This window comes from Peromyscus californicus, unplaced genomic scaffold (assembly GCF_007827085.1).
Source record: "Peromyscus californicus insignis strain IS unplaced genomic scaffold, ASM782708v3 Scaffold_3__1_contigs__length_106647218, whole genome shotgun sequence".
In the NCBI taxonomy this organism is placed as follows: Eukaryota; Metazoa; Chordata; class Mammalia; order Rodentia; family Cricetidae; genus Peromyscus; species Peromyscus californicus.
The window spans coordinates 2,770,058-2,788,594 of record NW_026294551.1 but is presented as its reverse complement, the minus strand read 5'-3'; the positions used below and the strand labels follow the sequence as shown (position 1 = coordinate 2,788,594).

The window sequence follows — 18,537 nt, the reverse complement described above, 5'->3', positions numbered from 1 at the left end:
GTCCTGTAGTTAACTCAGACACTGACCATGACAGTCTCAAGTACACAGGCGCAGAGCTAGATCTCAGGGAGCATGCTTTCTTCATTAACCTGACCTGGAGAAAGTTTACTTCGCTGTTTATTTTATAATCGTACTTTGTGTTATCCCTAGCTGCGTAAAATTTCTTTCTCAATGAATCTGGTTGTAGCAGGAATCTTAAAAGTTCTTATTAATAAAATCAAACCTGAGGCCAGGTATTGGGGTGAATGCTGGAAGGTCAGAGATGCAGAACAAGCCACAGCTTCCTCACCTTGCCAGTTTCTCAGCTGATCCTATTTCCTCAGACTGGAAACCTCTGAGTCCTCATCTGAATGGGTCTCAGCTGAACTGCTGCTCGAAAGCCTGAAAGCTTAACCAGCCAAATGCTTCTAGTTTCTGGTCCTCACACTTTATATACCTTTCTGCTTTCTACCATCACTCCCTGGGATTAAAGGCTCGCTTTCTGGGATTAAAGGCGTGAGTCATCATGCTTGGCTGTATCCTTGAACAGATGGATTTCTGCCTCTGGAATGCTAGAAATAAAGGCATGTGCTACCACTGCCTATCCAAGTATCTAGCGGCTTTTCTGTTCTCTGACCCCAGATAAGTTTATTAGGGTACACAATATTTTGGAGAACACAATACACATCTGGTCATTGTTTTCATTGTGTCTTGTGGCTTTTTTTGTTTGTTTGGTTTTGGTTTTTGTTTTGTTTTTTGGTTTTGTTTTGTTTTGTTTTGTTTTTGAGACAGGGTTTCTTTGTGTAGCCCTGGCTCTCCTAGAACTAGCTCTGTAGACCAGGCTGGCCTTAAACTCACAGAGACCTGCCTTCCTCTGCCTCCCGAGTGCTGGGATTAAAGGGGTGCACCACAACCATCCAGCTGTTTTCATTGTTAACAGAACTGGATGACTGGTTTTGGAAATAGCTACATTTAAAAACAAGCCAGTGTCCTTGCCTTTGTGATGAGTGTTTCAGACGTGGCTATGGAAGCAGGTTCTGCCCAGTTCTGCTCTAACCTTCTAAGGCCCTGCTCTGCTGGTCTCTCTCTTTCCCCAGTTTTTGTTTTCAAATTAAATTAAAAAAAAAACCATTTTATGTTATCAGTGTTTTGCATGCATGTGTGCCTGTGCACCACCTCCAGAGGGCAGAAGAGGGTATCAGGTCACCCAGAATGGAAGTTATGAGCTACCCTGTGAGTGCTAAGACTCGAACCTGGGTCCTCTGGAAGAGTAACCATGCTGTTAATCACTGAGCTATCTCCACCCACTTTCCCCATTCTGCTTGTTTGTTTTTTTGAGACAGGGTTTCTCTGTATAACAGTCCTAGCTATCCTGGAATTAGCTCTGTCGACCAGGCTGGCCTCAAATTCACAGAGATCCGCCTGCCTCTGCCTCCTGAGTGCTGGGATTAAAGGCGTGGGCCACCACTGCCCGACTTTCCCTGTTCTTGGAAATGTTGGGAAGCTGCTATTTCTCTGGCTTCCATGTGGGAACCTGGGGAAGAGAATGTGGAGGCAGTAGTGTGTGTTGTGATTACCCTAACCATAGTGGGCTCCCTCTGCCCCTGTTGCAGGCATACCCTTTGGAAGCGGGTCCAAGGTGCAGTCACCCCCCTCCTGGCGAGCATGATATCTCACATCGACAGAGACGGCAACCTGGAGCTACTGGCCCAGCCAGATTCACCAGCCTGGGTCCAAGCTCTTTGGATGTTTATTTTCAGTGACATTAAGTTCCTGAACATCCCTCTTGTGGTGAATAACACACGGTGAGCGAGAGCCTGGCTTTGATGGAGGGAAGGTCATAACAGAGCAGCAGCACCTTGTTCTGTCCCCAAGCTACTGCTGGTACCCTGTGAACCTGCTCAGTGCAGCCTGGAGGGTCATAGCAGCAGACAGTGCTCACTGAAACCCTGAGAGGTCCTTGGTCACTCTGCTGTTCCATCTGCCTACGTTGAGAGCACATGAGAGGTTCAGGTCACCAGGTTCTATTGCACAACACAGATGCTGAGTGGGCAGAAGCTGTACTCAGCCTTCCTTGTGCTTGTCCCTTTCCGAAGGCCTGGCCTTGTGGGGCTTGGACCCAAGGAAACTTTGGCTCCAGGATGTAGGCTACTCAGAAATACATAAAGGAATGGGATATTGAAAAGTATGAAGGTGCCATGTGTGTGGGTGCCCAAAGAGTCTGGAAAAGAATGTCAGATCCCTGGAGCTGGAGTTACAGGCGGTTGTGAACTACCTAATGTGGGTACCAGGAACAGAACTCAGCTTCGCAAGAGCAGCAAGCACCTTAACCACTGAACCACCTCTCCAGCCGCTGGAATGGGATTCTGAATTGCTGGTGGGAGCATGTATTAGAGTATAGTGTGCTGCCGATGTTCATGCAAGAAGGCTCCGAGCATATGGTCAGAGCCCTCTGCACAGAGGCAGTGGCGAAGGGGAGGGCAGGAAGGCCACAGAGACCTGGATCTGCCACAGAACTCTGGGCACCTTACGTGGTGGCTCTTGCCGCCACTTTTCCTTGAGTTCCTGTACAGCAGAATCCCTGACCTGGGAACCCACCTGCAGCTACCCATGAGGCCTACAACAATAGTCTTTTAATTTTTACGAATTTTGTATGTGTATGAACATATGTGTACATGCATGTGGAGGTCAGAGGTCAGCACTGGGTGTCTTCCTCAGACATGGCAGATCTCTTGTTAAAGGTTTATTTTTATTTGTGTGTGTCTGTGTCTGTTTACATGGTTGTCCATGGAGACCAGAAGAGCCCTTGGAGCCAGAGCTGCAGGCAGTTATAATCCCAGGTGTGGGTGCTGGGAACTGAACCCAGGTCCTCTGGAAATGCAGTCTGTGCTCTTCACGGTGGGCAGCCCAACTGCTACCTTATTTCCTGAGACCAAAGCTAACTATTTGGCTCGATGGGCTGAACAGCCAACACCAGGGATTAGGCCTCATCCCTGCCTCCCCAGCACTGGGATTCCAAGTGCATGCAACTGCACCCATCTTTTTTTTTAAACTAGGTGCTGTGGATCTACCCTCGGGTCCTCCTGCTTGTACAGCATGGCTTGACAGAACCATCTCCCATCCCTACCATGTCTTCTTCCCTTGTTTCCTCGCTGTATGAAATGCTGCTGGTACCTCCCCCATGTGGGCACGTGCTCCATCGCAGAGGCGTTCCCCAGGAAGAGCCTCTCTGAAGGACTGAGGGCTGGTGTTAGTTGTGCACACGACCTCATGTCTCCAGTGCCATCTCACGAGCCTTGCTCTCGCTTGCCTTGTTGCAGGTCCGAGAATGAGATGCCCTCCATCCTGGTACAGAGCCACATGAACCTGCTCAAGGATGCATGCAATGCTGTCCCTTTCAGCTGGAGGATCAGGGACTACCTGGAGGAGCTCTGGGTGCAAGCTCAGTATATCACAGACACAGAGGGTGAGCACCCCCAATGCAGGCTCAAGGCAGAAGATTTAACCTGCTCAAGGCAGGACAGTTTTGAAGGGCTTAGTTTTAACACTCTGGATGTGGAGCAGCCTCCAGTATGTTGTTTTAAATTTTCTGTTGAAGGGCTGACAGGATGGCTCAGTGGGTAAAGGCACCTGGGCACCAAGTCTGATCACCTGATCAGTCCTTGGTATCTACATGTCAGGAGGACTGATTGCCCCAAGTCGTCCTTTGACGTCTACACATGTGCTGCGATATGAGTGTGTGTGCATGCACACAGACATGCACAGATACATGTAACCATAAATTAAAGTTCTGCTGAGGGCACAAGTCTCCATCAAGGGTCATGAGTCTATAGGTGACATGACCAGGGTAGCCTTAGAAGTGACCTTTAGTCACGGTTTGGGGGCATGACAAAATGGGTCATTTACATCAGGTAAATAGCTTGCTACCTGGAATAGGAAGGTTATTCTCCTGAGGTAGCTGCCTTGGGAAATATCCCCATTGTGGAATTTTATCAGAGCATCCTCCTTCATGTGGAGACATCAGGCCCTCCCAGTCACAAATTTAAGTACCTTGCTGTCAAACATGAGGGATTTGGCCATTCTCCCTCTAGAAAAAATGACAGCCTACCGTCTTGTGAAAAGTCGTTTTTATGCAGGAAGTCCTCCCCCAGCACTCCCTTCGAGGCTGGCCTGGGTACTCTGAGCTGACCTTGCTTTCCCAGATCAACACTGTGCACTCTTTAAACCACCATGGAGCAGTCTCCCCTGAGGAAGCACCCTCCTTTTTCCTGATAACCCATCTGGCCCTGCTCGTCTAGGACAGCTGTGAGCCGAGCTGTGGGAGGCAGAACGCTAGTTAGTGTGGCTTCTGACTCCAGCCGAGGAACAGCCTACCTTCCTGATTCACCTGGAACTCTAGACAGAACACAGATGGAGTGCTGCAGATGTTTTCTCCCCTTGGGGATAGCTTGGCTGTTTGTGACCCAGCTCACTGGTTCTGCCTCTGTTTGTCTTCCCTACCGTCTGGACAGTGGCCAGGCAGCCAGCACCCCTCCAGCCTGGGTCTAATAGCTCCTTCTTTGAGACAGTGACCTCTTTCTTCCCTAGACTCAGGGTTTCATCTCGCTCATGCCACTCTGTGCCTTCTCCGTAGGGTTATCAAAGAAGTTCATAGAAATCTTCCAGAAGACTCCCTTGGGCGTGTTTCTCGCTCAGCTCCCTGTGGCACAGCAGGAGGATCTCTTGCAGAGCTACTTGAAGGACTTCCTGCTCTTGAACATGAAAGTGACTTCGTGGGAGGAGTTAAAGGTAGGTGTGAATAATATGGACAAGAGCACGTCCTCACCTCAGCCACAGTGTTGCCAAATTCAAACACTCTTAGAGCTACATGGAACACTCAGGGCCAAGCCCTCAGCCTCAACTCTGTGCCTTCAAGAACCAAACCTTGTTCTCATTTAGAGTTCTAAGATCTCGCTGCCAGCATAGTGGCATTCATCTATAATCTCAGATAATCTGTACTCTATAATACTATACTTGGGAGGTAGAGGCAGGAGGAACAGCAGTTCAAGGCCATAGCAAGTTCAGGACCAGCCTGGGCTACATGAGACCAATAATAGTAAAAATAATAATATTAATAATAATAATAAATGAAATTCAGTGGAAAGATTGATGCATCTCACTGCCCCAAACCTTCATGCCTCACTGCATGGGTACAATTTGGGATTATACTATAACTAATATGGTCAAAGGTTGCTTAAAGCAGTTCTTCCTAGGAACCATGAAGGATCAAGCCTTGTTTGATTTGTGAAACTTAAGAAGCCACCTGCTGATAGAAACAATGTAGATGTCTAGGTGCACTGCACTGTCTAAGACCCTAAAAGAGAAATAGGGGAGACCGGGTAGTGTTGGCACTCAGGAGGCAGAGGGATCTCTGTGAGTTCAAGCCCGACCTGGTCTACAGAGTGAATTCTAGGACAGCCAGGGCTACACAGAAAAACCATGTCTTAAAAATGTTTTGTTAATCAATGAAAAGAAAGGAGGTCAGATTAAAGTCTTTTAAAGACAGATTTAACATGAGTACTTGCCAATCATTAAAGCAATGTTTTCAGCTGGGCATGGGAGGCAGAGGCAGTAGAATCTCTGTGAGCTTGAGGCCAGCCTGCTCAACAGAACAAGTTTCAAGACAAGCAAGGACTACACAGAGAAACTCTATCTCAAAAAACCAACTAACCAACCAAATAAACAAAAAAAACCCCAATGTTCTCTGAGTTGACTAGTGTTGGAGGGGGGGTTTAAATTGTAACAGAGTAAAGAAATTTGGGAACATAATGACCCTAGTTGTCCTTAGCTAGGGTTTCTATTGCTATGATAAAACACCATGACCAAAAAGCAAGATGGGGAGGAAAGGGTTTGTTTACCTTACACTTCCATATTGATGTTCATCATAGAAGGAAGTCAGAACTGGAGCTAAAACAGGGCAGGAACCTGGGGGCAGGAGCTGATGCAGAGGACGTGAAGGGGTGCTACTTACTGGCTTGTGCCCCATGGCTTGCTCAGCCTGCTTTCTTATAGAACCCAGGACCACCAGCCCAGGGATGGCACCACCCACAGTGGGCTGGGCCCTCCCCCATCAGTCATTAACTAAGAAAATGCCCTCTAGCTGGCCAGTGGTAGTACACATGCCTTTAATCCCAGCACTCAGGGAGGCAGAGGCAGATCTCAGTGAGTTCAAGGCCAGATTGGTCTACAGAATGTGTTCCAGGACAGCCAGAGCTGCACAGAGAAACCCTGTCTCAAAAAACTAAAAAGGAAAAAAAAAGTGAAAGAAAAGAAAAAAGAAAACGCCTGAAGGCTTGCCTACAGCCTGGTATTATGGAGTCATTGTCTCAGTTGAGGCGTCCTCCTCTCCATTGACTCCAGCTTATGTCAAGTTGACATAAGACTGATCTGTACACCAGTTTAGGAAGCCAGTGAGGCCATAAAACTCCACCAAAAACCAGCCAGGTGATCCTGGGCCTGATTTTTCAACTTTCTTTTTTATAGCTTTTGAACACATGTAAAACTATGTGCTGAAATTCCTTTGTCTCCAGTTTCTGCAGATGGCCCTGTGGTCCTGCCTCAGTCAGCTCCAAGTGACTTCAGGAATGCCTGAGGAAGGGCTCTCCTTGCCCTGGGTGCACCTTGCCTATCAGCACTTCAGGACCCGGCTGCAGAACTTCTCCAGAATTTTGACTATCCACCCCCAGGTTCTGAAGAGCCTCGGGGAAGCAGCACAGACGCACAGCTTGCCTGGCTGTGAAATGGTAGGGGTCTCTTCTGGGAAGGCCACCGGGGCTTGCCCTCCGTGAGTGCTTCCGATTCCATCCTGTGAGCAGAGGGCTTATGAAGCTATGTCCCAAATAGGAGATGCTTTACGGGCAGGCACATCTGCCATGTGACGGAGGAGCAGGTTACAAGCCTGGACCCCAAACCTCACTGGGAATAAGGATGCAGGGCTGTATTGAAGGGTGGCGGTGGAGAAGAGGACCCTGCTGGGTCACATGTCAGTTCTCCTTGTTCCAGATACTAGATGCATTTGCAGCAATGGCCTGTGTTGAAGTACTCAAGGGAGACATCCTGAAGCCGAACCCCAAGGCCTGGCTACAGATGGTGAAGGATCTGTCTGTACCACTGGAACTTGTCTGTTCCAGCGAGTATTTGCCGGACTGTGGGAACATAACCAGAGCTGTCATCCAGGAAGTCAGGTGAGCAGCAAGAGTGCCTCAGTGCACTCCGTGCTCACCCTGGGACCTACCAAATCCTACAGCCTGATGAGGAGGGTGGGCAGGAGAGACACTCACCTCATTGACCTGCTTAGCAGTGGAGCCTCTCCCGAGTGCTGGCTGTCTCACGTGATTCTAGACCCAGGAAGAAAACAGTCCTGAGACATAGGAAGTGGACATGTTGTTACAATGTAGGCAAAGTAAAAAGGAGGGCAGGGAAGGGACGGGCAGGGGAAGTGGAGAAGGGGCAGGCTGTCAGGGTCAGGAAACAGTCCCTGTGTTGAGCTTACACGACCACTGTGTGTTGAAGCATGGAACATGACATGGGTGAGCCAGGTGTGTGGAAGAGTGGGGAGCCTGTCTGGAACAGTGCTGTGCAGGGAAGGTGCCCTCATGTCCGCCTCACCTCTTAGCCTGTGCTCAGCTCCTGCTCTCTCCTCCGGGATCTCAGGCTCCCGTCAGAGCTCACTGCTAACACCCCTCTTGACAGAGCCCTGTGGAATCGCAGTTTCTCCATCTCACTCTTTGTGGAGCATGTCCTCCTGGGGATTGAAAGCCAGATTCCTGAGCTGAGTCAGCTGGTAACCAAGTATGTCTTCTTACTAGACAAGGTGAGTGCTGCTGGGCTTAAGTCACAGTCTGCCCGACTCTGAGCAGAGTGGAGCTGAACCCTCCCCTGACAGTTTCCTCTGGTTGGTGCATTATTGCTCTGGCAGTTTACGTAGTGCAGAGGACAGTGATGCCATGACAGATCACTGCGTTCTTTTGTTTGTCTGTTTGGTTTTTCGAGACATGGTTTGTTTCCCTGTGTCGCCTGGTTGTCCTGGAGCTCTCTCTTTAGACCAGGCTGGCCTCGAACTCAGATATCCATGTGCCTCTGCCTCGCAAGTGCTGGGATTAAAGGCATGTGTTAGCACCGCACAGCAGTCACTGCATTCTTGATGGTGACTATTTGATTATTTCCTGTCTCAGATTGCCAAGCCAGGGTCTATCACTGAGCATTCGGTTGCAGGAACAGGGATTCAATTAACCAGCATGTGACTCCCATAGGAGGGATGAAGAAGTTGGTATTCTTAGCCTCTAGAGCAATGGTTCTCAACATGTGAGTCACGACCCCTTTGGGGTCAAACAGTCATTTCACAGGGGTTTTTATAGCCATCAGAAATCACAGATATTTACATTATGATTCCTAACAGTAGCAAAATTACAGTTATGAAGTAGCAACAAAAATAATTTTACTGTTGGGAGTCATCACCATATGAAGAACTGTATTAAAAGGTTGCAGCATTAGGAAGATTGAGAATTACTGCTCTAAAGTGACCCCCAAATGACTGCATGACCCTCCTTCAGGGGAGAAGATACCATCACCATGGTCATGACAACAGCCATGGGGGTAGGGCAAGGGATTAGAAAACCACCATGCTTCTGCCCCTCAACGCCTTTGATAAAGGAGTGACATTACAGGACAATGTTCCTGCATAAAGTTACCACCTCTGAACATGCTAGCAGCAGCAGCAGCAGCAGCCACTCAACACAGCACAAGGCTCTGCCCTTCGTCCCTTTACCCCGTCCTCATCCCTTGGGAACTTGACATGAGGGAAGCCAGTTGGCGATGGTCATTGGCATCAGAGAAACATAGCTCCAGGCTTCATGCAGCCACTAAAGTCGGGTGGATGCAGTGAGAAGTCAACGTGGAAGCCAGCTGCCGATGGACGCAGTGCTGGAGCCATGCAGAAGCTCACTTCTCACTTTTGGGTTGTTGTTTTTTTTTTGTATTTTTGTTTTTTTGTTTTTTTTTTTCAAGACACGGTTTCTCTGTGTAGTTTTGGTGCCTCTCCTGGATCTCGCTCTGTACACCAGGCTGGCCTCAAACTCACAGAGATCCACCTGGCTCTGCCTCCCGAGTGCTGCGATTAAAAGCGTGAGCCACCACCGCCCGGCTACTTCTCACTTTTGTAACAGAATGGGCCTTAGCAGCCTCAGCCCAGCTCCCAGAAGCCAGGTGTGCAGGTTTCTTCAGTCTTATGTCTTTGTCATCTTTAACTGATACCTTCCATCTGGGGAGTTTGGGAAGCTGTTCCTGGTATTACAGCCCATGGAACTATCTGAACTTTTCTGTGAGGTTGGTTCCCATTATCTCGCTGGAAGTGTCAGATGGAATTTGGGGAGACAGAGGGCCTCAGGCACCATCTCCCACTGAGGTTGGAAGGAAAGCTGTGTCTGCAAAGCCACCCCTCATCGTCCTGACCCCGACCAGGGGTCAACAGTCACAATGTCCTCAGCTTCCCCCAACAAAGCACTGTTAAAAGCTGCAGACAACAGTTAACGTATATTTGGATTGTTTTCCGTCATCTCTGACAGGAAGGATGGTTACACAGATGACAGGTAGATAGACAGACAAAAAGAAACATACAGACAGCTAGACTCTTGTTTATATGATCTGCCTTCCAAGGTGTCTCATAGAACAGTCTTCCTAAACACTTTGCTACAGATTTTCAAACATTTGGTTATATCCCTATTGCCTTTGATACCCAGCACCAGACCACGGCCATATTTTAAAATTGTGCTAAAGTGCATATTACATGAAGCATGCATGTCATTTAAGCCACACACACTCAGCGACACTGAGCACGTCCACACTACGATGCAGCCATCCCCACCATCTAACCCCTGAGCTTTCTTATCTTCCTACACAGAAACTGTCTCCATTAAACAACTCCCCATCCCCCATCCCTCAGTTCTGCATTCTGTCTCTGTGAACTGGACCAGCACTGCTGCCTCATGGGAGCAGAACTTGTAATTTTTGTCTTTTGGCCTGGTTTCTTGCACACATTGCAGAGTGTGTCAGAATACCCTTCCTTTTAAGGTCGGGTGTAATTGTGTGACCAGAGCCCCCAGAGCTGGTCCACTGTTTGTGGACACTGGGGTTGTTTTTACCTTTTTGGTCATTTCAAACAGCCGGGAACTTAAACATGGGAGGAGTGCCTCCTCCTCCTTTAGACAAGCTACTCATTTGCTTAATTCTGCTTTCACTTTTAGAGCAGCTGCTGTACTTTTCCCACACTGACATTTCTACCAGCAACATACGGGCTTCCCATTGCTCCATAGCCTGGCCAGTGCTCATTATTTCCCACCTTTTGTAGGACGGCCATCTGAAATGTGGGGTACTGTGAGATACTGTCACTCTGAGTGTGATTAGTGTCCCTAATGACTAGTACAGAGCACCACTTCACATGCACTCTGGCCATCGTGTGTATCTTCTTAGAGATGTCTAGGTCTTTTGCATGTTCCTCAGCTTGGTAGTTGATTAACCAGTCAAATTTATTGGAGCATAAAAACACATTATTTCTATTTTGGTTTTTCGAGACAGGGTTTCTCTGTGTAGCTTTGGAGTCCTGGAACTCGCTTTGTAGACCAGAATGCCTTCAAATTCACAGAGATCCACCTGACTGCCTCCGGAGTGCTGGGATTAAAGGTGTGCGCCACCACCGCCTGGCTAAAACCTATTATTTCCAATTATGATTAATACTAGGAATTCAAGGGTGGCTCAAAAATTAAATGTCATTAACAATACAATTTAAAAGATTGGTGGTAGTGCATGCCTTTAATGCTAGCACTTGGGAGGCAGATGCAGGTGGATCCATGAGTTGGAGGACAGCTTGGTCTATAGAGTGAGATCCAGGACAGGCTCCAAAGCTACACAGAAAAACTGTCTTGAAAAATAAATAATAAATAAATAAATAAATAAATAAAGTAAGTGATCATTTCAAAAGGTAAAGTGTAAAAATTATTTAGGGGAAAAATTACTCTTAGTAAATCAGGAACTCTCCTTAATCTCTTGTTGTCCAGTGGAATATTTAATATGAAAACACCTACAAAATGTGTAACCCAGACTTCCAGAAACACAGCCCTTGGCTCATTGTATTTCCTACCGATCATAAGTTCAGCTCTAAATATACATCTTAGAGACACTTCTTAATTATACTGAAGCTGACGTATTCAACAATGTTGAGACATTCAAAATCCCCAAGCATCCAGAACCTGTAACTCCCATTAACTAGAGAACATGCAGCAGGCACACTCCCTGAAGAGGTTCACAGAGCCGTTACAGTGAGAGGCCCTGCACAGATACTGAAAGGGCCATTGTGGAAGCTTACCTCAAGGGCTATGCCCTGGTACACAGCATTAGAGCAGACAAGACACTGAACGGCATTTGCCCTTGTCCTGAGAGTAGATTCTCAGGGGTGTGGGGTTGATCAAAAAGGGCTCTTAAGTTGCTGTACTGTCCCTGAAGTTTATACTTTATTCTATAGATTATTCTAAAGCAAAGGTTGTATTCCCCTAAAACTAACATTTCTTTTAAAGGTTGGAAGTCTATACACAGCCAGTCATTACATTATTATTTACAAGTCAAGATATCTCATAATGTGAGTAGGAGGTAGGACCCTTAAAGAGAAATAGGGGAGCCGGGTGGTGGTGCACACGCCTTTAATCCCAGCATTTGGGAGGCAGAGGCAGGTGGATCTCTGTGAGTTCAAGGCCAGCGTGGTCTACAGAGTGAGTTCCAGAACTGTCAAGGCTACACAAAGAAACCCTGTCTAAAAAAACCAAAATAGGGGACACAAAATCCCCAATCATCCAGAACCTGTAACTCCCATTAACTAGAGAACATTGTGTCCTATAAAAAGCAGCACAGTCAGGGTTGGTGGGGAGATGGTTCAGTAGAGGGACCAGAGTTCAATCCCCATGATCCACACATAAAAGCGAGGTGTCATGACTTGCACTTGTATTTCCAGCATTGGGAAAGTGCAGTCAGGGATCCCTGGGGTTCTCTGCCTGGAGAGACCAGTCTAGTGAGCAAGCTTGAGACCAGTGTCTCACTGTGTCTTTAAAAAGTGGGGGTATGGTGGGGGGTGATGGCACCCGAGGAATGACATCTAACGTTGTCTGTCCTCCAGCTCCATGCATGTGGACATACATAGATGAAAAGCACAGTCACAAAAAGGACGCTTAGGGGCAGTGAAATGATTCAGTGGATAAGTTCCACCTAACCTGACAATCTGAGTTCACAGAGATGGAAAAATAATATATTGAAATTTTAATTTTGTTTTGATTTTCAAAGGATATTTTAAATGTGGGATTTTATTTTATTTTATTTTTTTGAGATAAGGTCTCACTATATATAGCTCTGGCTGTACTGGAACTCACTATGTAGACCAGGCTGGCCTTGAACTCACCAAGATCTGCCTGCTTTTGCTTCCTGAGTGCTGGGATTAAAGGCAAGCACCACTATGCCTGGCCATAATTTTTATTTTATGTACATGAGTGTCTTGTATGTATGTATGTATGTGCACATGTATGTGCACATGTATGCCTGGTACCCAAGGAGGCCAGAGATAGTGTCAGATACCCTGCAACTGGAATTACAGGTGGTTAGGACTCAAATCACAGTGCTCTTACCTGTTTAGTCATCTCTGCAGCTCACAAAATTGGGGAAACTTCCTAAGCAAAGTACCAAAAGATACTAGTGCTATAGGCACGCCATAGTTAGTACTGCATGTCATCTGCCACTGAGACCATGGTGTTGAGTCACTGCTCACCACCGCCTTCTCCCTCAGTGTCTTGAAGAGAACTCGGACCTGAAGACTCACAGGCCATTTGTGGCTGTAATGACCATCCTTTGTGAGTGCAAGGACAAAGTCAGCAAGACATTCAGCAGGTAAGATGTGTAGTATAACACTCTGGGAGTGACAGACTTCTGAACCTGCAAGTGGGTGGAAGGGCCTGCTCCTTGCAGCCAGCTTTTCTGCTCTTGAACTGATTGTCTTCTTGGGTTCTAGGTTTGGTATTCAGCCATGTCACATCTGCCTGGGAGATGCACAGGATCCTGTCTGTCTGCCTTGTGATCATGTATACTGTCTACAGTGCATCAAAACCTGGCTTTCCCCGGGGCAAATGATGTGCCCCTACTGCTTAACTGACTTGCCAGACAAATTCTCAACAACTGTTTCCCAGGAACACGGGTAAAACACCCTTTCTCTTAAGAAAGCTTCCTTCCTCTCTTTTTTCCAATATGGTCTTTGGAGACACCAGCTTTGGTCAGCTTTCCCTGGTTGTGTGAGGGCTGGCTTCAGAGAACTTTCATAAGCAATCCCAGAAGCAAACCTTCCTGGACAAGTGCCTCAAAATTCCTTTCCCAAATAAGACAGGCACAAACATGGAGACAGCAAACGTAAGTGAAATACACCAGGAAGTGACAACGTCCTTGAGAGAAAACCAAGCATGTAGTATAGCTTGGCATCTTTAGTGGGGAGGGTTGGAGTAATGATGGGGATGGAACCCAGGGACTCATGCAGGCTTGGCATAAACCCTGCCACTCACCCATAGCCCTGGCCCATTGTCTATCTGCTCTCTTTGTATGAACTCATGTTCATGTGGATGGGTGTCCATGTGTGTCAATGAATGTGTACATGTGTCCAGAGATCAACATCAGATTCTCTTCCTTGATCACTCTATATCTTGTCTTTTGGGACAGGCACCTCATTAACCCTGGAGTTCATCTCTTTGCCTGGCTGACCAGCCAGTGAGCTCTAGGGACCCTCCCGCCACTCCCCTCACACCCTACTGCTGTGATCATAGGCGCAGGGCAGGTCCTTTACCAGTGGCACCATCTGCCCAGATCCTCATCTGTCCTCTTGATGTGTGAGTGCAGCTTTATTCTCTGACTGAGGATGAAGGCAGACGTGGCCCAGCCTTCAGGAGATGGCGAAGCAGAGCCCCCTGGCTCTATGAGCTCAGTAGCCCAGACCCTGCTCCTCTGTTCTTCCCCACGCTCTAGGACACTCAATGGTCCAAACGTTGACAGGGTTCCTAGAGGCAGTCTCGACACTCATAGTTTGAAGACCAGTTCTGATCATTGTAAAGTCATCGCATTTGTTGATTCAATTAAAAAAAAAAAAAAGCTAGCCTAGTTTAACCCAACAGTTAGGAGCCTGACATAAGAGAATTGTCATGAGTTCAAGGTCAAACAAGCATTAAGACAAAACACTATCCAAATATCACTCTGCCTGGAAGGGTTGGGATCACATTCTACAAGCCGTTTGTCACAGTCTCCCCCACCCCCACCAGAAAAGCCATTGAGAAGCATGCCCAGTTCCGACACATGTGTAACAGCTTCTTCGTGGACCTGGTTTCCACCATGTGCTTCAAAGATGACACCCCTCCTCAGAAGAGTGTGATTGACAGCCTGTTGTCCTTACTCTTCATACAAAAGGAACTGCTGAGAGATGCTTCCCAAAGTGAGTTGCCTTCTTCTCATAAATGTAAAAACCAGGTTATAGCTCAGCGTTGTACCGTGACATGAACTACAGCCCCTTTCTCTCTGGCCACAGAGCACCGTGAACACACAAAGTCTCTGTCTCCATTTGGTGATGTTGTCGACAAGACTCCTGTCACCCGCTCTGTGGTACTAAAACTGCTTCTCAAGTACAGGTCAGTGGCCCTCATCTGGGACTTTGCTTCCCTTTGCCTCTCTGTGGCTCTGTCTTGGCTACACCGTGGATGGGAGCTCATCTGTGGTCTGGAGAAGCAACTTCTGTGTGAGCAAACCCAGCTCACTTGAAGGGTATGCACATATAATTTCCCCCATGGGCCCATGAGTATGGCCCAGCACAAGTGATACTTAGCAAGAAGCCATGGTGTGGTGCTTCTGCCCCCAGCTCCTATCACCCAGGCTTGTGACTTGCTGTCCCCTCATTCTCTGTGCTCTGGTGTCCTGCAGGTCTGTGTTCTACTGAACATGGGCTCTGTCCATCAGGTCAGATGTCCCGTGTGGCAGATGTGCTGAGCCAGAGCTCAGTGTCCATTCAATCCCGAACTCCAACATTATCTACAATCCTATCAAGGCACTCTCGGCCTTTTGGGTACCTGTAGTGGCATTCCTTAAGGGGTGCTAGAGACACTCCGGAGTCATAGTCCTGGTTCCCCTCACTGCTGAGCACACAGATTGTTGAAAAATGCAAGTTTCACTCATTTGCTTTCCTAACCATAACCCTTCAGGGTATGACTTAACACTGTTCTGTGGGGACCGGAAGTGCTCATGGATACCAGCAGCACAGCAGAGCACAGTGATCACCTTACAGTCACGTGGAGTTGCCCTGAGTTAGGACTTGTTTCAGGTTAGACTATCTGTGCCTGGACAAGCAGTTGCAGGAGCACAGAATTGGGCTCACTGGCATTTTTTTCAACAGAGCAATCCTGTCACAGTTAAATACTATGGTATTTGCTGCCAATGATACAGTTTAAATATTTAAGCGAGAATTCAAATTTTAGACATGTACCCTCCACCACAAGCTGATCCCCTTTGTAAGACTTTTTTTTTTTAACAGATCCATGGGGATATTAATGACTCTGTGGGGTATTTTTTTCCAGTGCATTCTACAATAAAAATATACCAATAGTGAAAAGATTTTCCAAATGACCAGTGCTTAGTGTCACAAAATCATGTGTTACCCCTCCCTCAAATCAGGGGCTAGGGATGAGGTTTGGTAGAGTGCTTGTTTGGCACATACAAGGCCTTGGATTGGAGGTTACAGGAGTGGGAGGGAGATGTGGGTATTCCCATAAACTGACATAACCAGGAACAATATGTCTCTTTCCACAGCTTCCATGAAGTAAAGGATTACATCCAGAACTACTTGACCCAGTTAGAGAACAAAGCATTCCCAACAGAAGATAAAACAGAATTGTACCTGCTCTTTATCAACTGCCTAGAGGTATGATGGCTGTCCCTGCATTTCTTTTGAAAACAGTGAACCACGCTTCACACTGTGAAAGCATTTCTGAAAGCCAACAGGATGCCATTGTAGCCAGTACAATGAAGAGATACTTTGTTCTGTGTGGGAAAAAAAAAGTTTCAGAGCTGTGTGCCTGCCTTCTGCAGTTCCTATATAGTCAGGAGTTGCCTGACGATGTTTCGATCCTTCCTGTCCCTCAGGGGCCACTGTGAGGTAATAGCACTCAGGGATGTCCACGCCATCTTTATTCTGTAAGCGACTCTGATGCTGGCACAGCTGAATTCCCCAGTGATGCATTTCTCAGATGGTGATGCATATATTGCATCACCACAAAATTGGCAGTGGTCATCCTCACTCAGCCCATCACTATGGACACGATCCACATCCTCATAAATTACACATTTTCCCTCGTAAGTTGGCTTGTTCTCTTCCTTCTTGCTCTCATATAGAAAGGAATGCCAGCTGTCCATGATTCCAAACAATGTACACCGCTGCTCTCCGTGATACCGTCTTTCCCATGACAACACAGGCATGCTGTGGCAACCTTTGAAGACAGGGCTTGCTGATGTAGACTGATGCCGGTCTTTGTGTCTTCATTCCTCAGGATTCAGTGCATGAGAAGACAAGTGCTGCCTGTAGAAGTAACAAGCAGGACCTGAGAGAGGAAGGCCATTTCCTTAGGACATATGCACCAGGAAGGTGGCGAGGCCACGAGCTTGCCCGCACAGCTTCGGTGGAGTACCTGCAGGAGGTGGCCAGAGTCCGCCTCTGCCTTGACTTGGCTGCTGACTTCCTCTCTGAGCTTCAGGAAGGAGCAGGCAAGTCTCCTCCACAGAGAGCCTCTAACTATGGGAAACCTGTTCTTAGGACATGGCTGTTCTTCCACAACCTTTTCCTCTGTGTTCTTTCACCATGGGACTGTGTTCTATGGCAGTCCTGTCACTGCCCCTCACCTGCTTTCTTCCCAATCTCACAGAACTGGCTGAAGAGAAGCAGTGCTTCCTGAAGCATGTTGAGCAGTTCTGCACCCGCGTCAAGAATGATTGGCACCGTGTGTACCTGGTGAGGAAACTCTCAAGCCAGCGTGGGATGGAATTCGTGCAGAGCTTCTCCAGGCAGGGCCATCCATGCCAGTGGGTGTTTCCCAGGGACGTCATTGCACAGCAGGTGAGGAGCAGGGTCTTGGCCGAGAAGGGCATGCCTCTTACAGCCCTGCCTGCAGCATACTCTGGCTGGACTTGGGGCTGAAGCACAGTGTGCTGCTCTCCCGAGCCTATCCAGATGGGAAATGGGCCTTTGCCTCTGCTTTAGCATGAGTCAAAACTCCCCACCACAGGGGGATATTGGTGAGTGTGTTGAGAGAGTGAGTGTGTGTGTGTGTGTGTGTGTGTGTGTGTGTGTGTGTGCACATACACACACACGATGTTCTGGTGTGTTCATTTGCATTTTATTTAGGTTTGATTTATTTAGCTGGATACAGGGAAGGTAAAGAATGTTTCTACCCTTATGGAAAACTCTGGCAGGTGGAAGGAGGAAGGCAAAATAAGAGTGATGACTTTTAAGGCCTTACTCTAGTACCTTTCCTGGTACTCAGAAATCGGTTCTTACTGTCCTGGGACTGTAAAATGGCACTAACAATCCTGGCTTTTTAAAATTATTCCTTCTTCATTATAATCATCACAAAGGCACCACTGGGGCTTAAAAGTGACAAATTTTTTTGTCACGTGGGCTTGATACAGTGCTGTGAGTGGAGAAAGCAAGCAGGTACAAAGTCAGTACAAGCCCTTCCCTGGCTTCCAGTGCACAGAAGACACAGATAACTCCCAAAGATAGCCAGCCAATGCTCCCTGCTCAGCTGTGTCCAAGTCTCAGAGGACAGCCTGGTGCCTTTTTGTCTCTAGAGTTCTTTGCAAAATCTCTCTCATATTATCCCCGCTCTGATTAACCCTCTGCACTGCTGGGATTGCAGAAGGACAACCCAAGCCAGATGGACCGATACCTAGTACATGGTGATGAATACAAGGCTCTTCGTGATGCAGTGGGCAAAGCTATGCTCGAGTGCAAGACCTTGGACGTTGGGACTGCTCTGATGGTAAGATGCATCTGGGCTTTGCTCTGGTCCCAGGAGGCACTCCCTGGAGGCCTGCATCTTTCCGTACATACATCAAACAAGAGACTGTGCAACTGAGTAGCCCCCTAGATACTGTAGAGTGATACTGTACTAGAAATAGATATACATACTCCTGCCCTACATGGGGAACTGAGGGCTGGAACGGGTACCGTGACACTTGAGTTGGCCTGTCGTAACGGGGACCCTGGTGAGGAGCTGCTCCAGGCTCACTGAGACCTGAAGAAGGCTGGCACTCCTCACAAATTCCTCTGCATGTTCATGCTGAACACATGCTCCTGACCGTTCCGACAATGATGCCAAGGCTTTTAGGATTCCGCCTGAAGGCTGTTCTGGCTTCCTGTTTGAGACCCTGCTTGCGCTGCCATTGTGCTGAGAAGAGAACACAGACATT

At 47.7% G+C, this 18,537-nt stretch overlaps 1 protein-coding gene across 4 annotated transcripts in view; it reads left to right on the top strand.

Moving 5' to 3' along the window:
- The window catches only part of Rnf213 (ring finger protein 213), a 105,872-nt gene that overhangs the window by 66,717 nt on the left and 20,618 nt on the right, over positions 1-18,537 (top strand). For all 4 annotated transcript variants that reach the window (XM_052759870.1, XM_052759871.1, XM_052759873.1 and 1 more), the window contains 14 exons: positions 1,593-1,784; positions 3,300-3,445; positions 4,613-4,767; positions 6,549-6,761; positions 7,021-7,202; positions 7,711-7,831; positions 12,839-12,939; positions 13,061-13,243; positions 14,349-14,518; positions 14,612-14,711; positions 15,883-15,994; positions 16,620-16,833; positions 16,992-17,182; positions 17,985-18,107. In XM_052759870.1, coding sequence (XP_052615830.1) covers positions 1,593-1,784; positions 3,300-3,445; positions 4,613-4,767; positions 6,549-6,761; positions 7,021-7,202; positions 7,711-7,831; positions 12,839-12,939; positions 13,061-13,243; positions 14,349-14,518; positions 14,612-14,711; positions 15,883-15,994; positions 16,620-16,833; positions 16,992-17,182; positions 17,985-18,107 — 2,203 coding nt within the window. The remainder of the gene's footprint in view (positions 1-1,592; positions 1,785-3,299; positions 3,446-4,612; positions 4,768-6,548; positions 6,762-7,020; positions 7,203-7,710; positions 7,832-12,838; positions 12,940-13,060; positions 13,244-14,348; positions 14,519-14,611; positions 14,712-15,882; positions 15,995-16,619; positions 16,834-16,991; positions 17,183-17,984; positions 18,108-18,537) is intronic.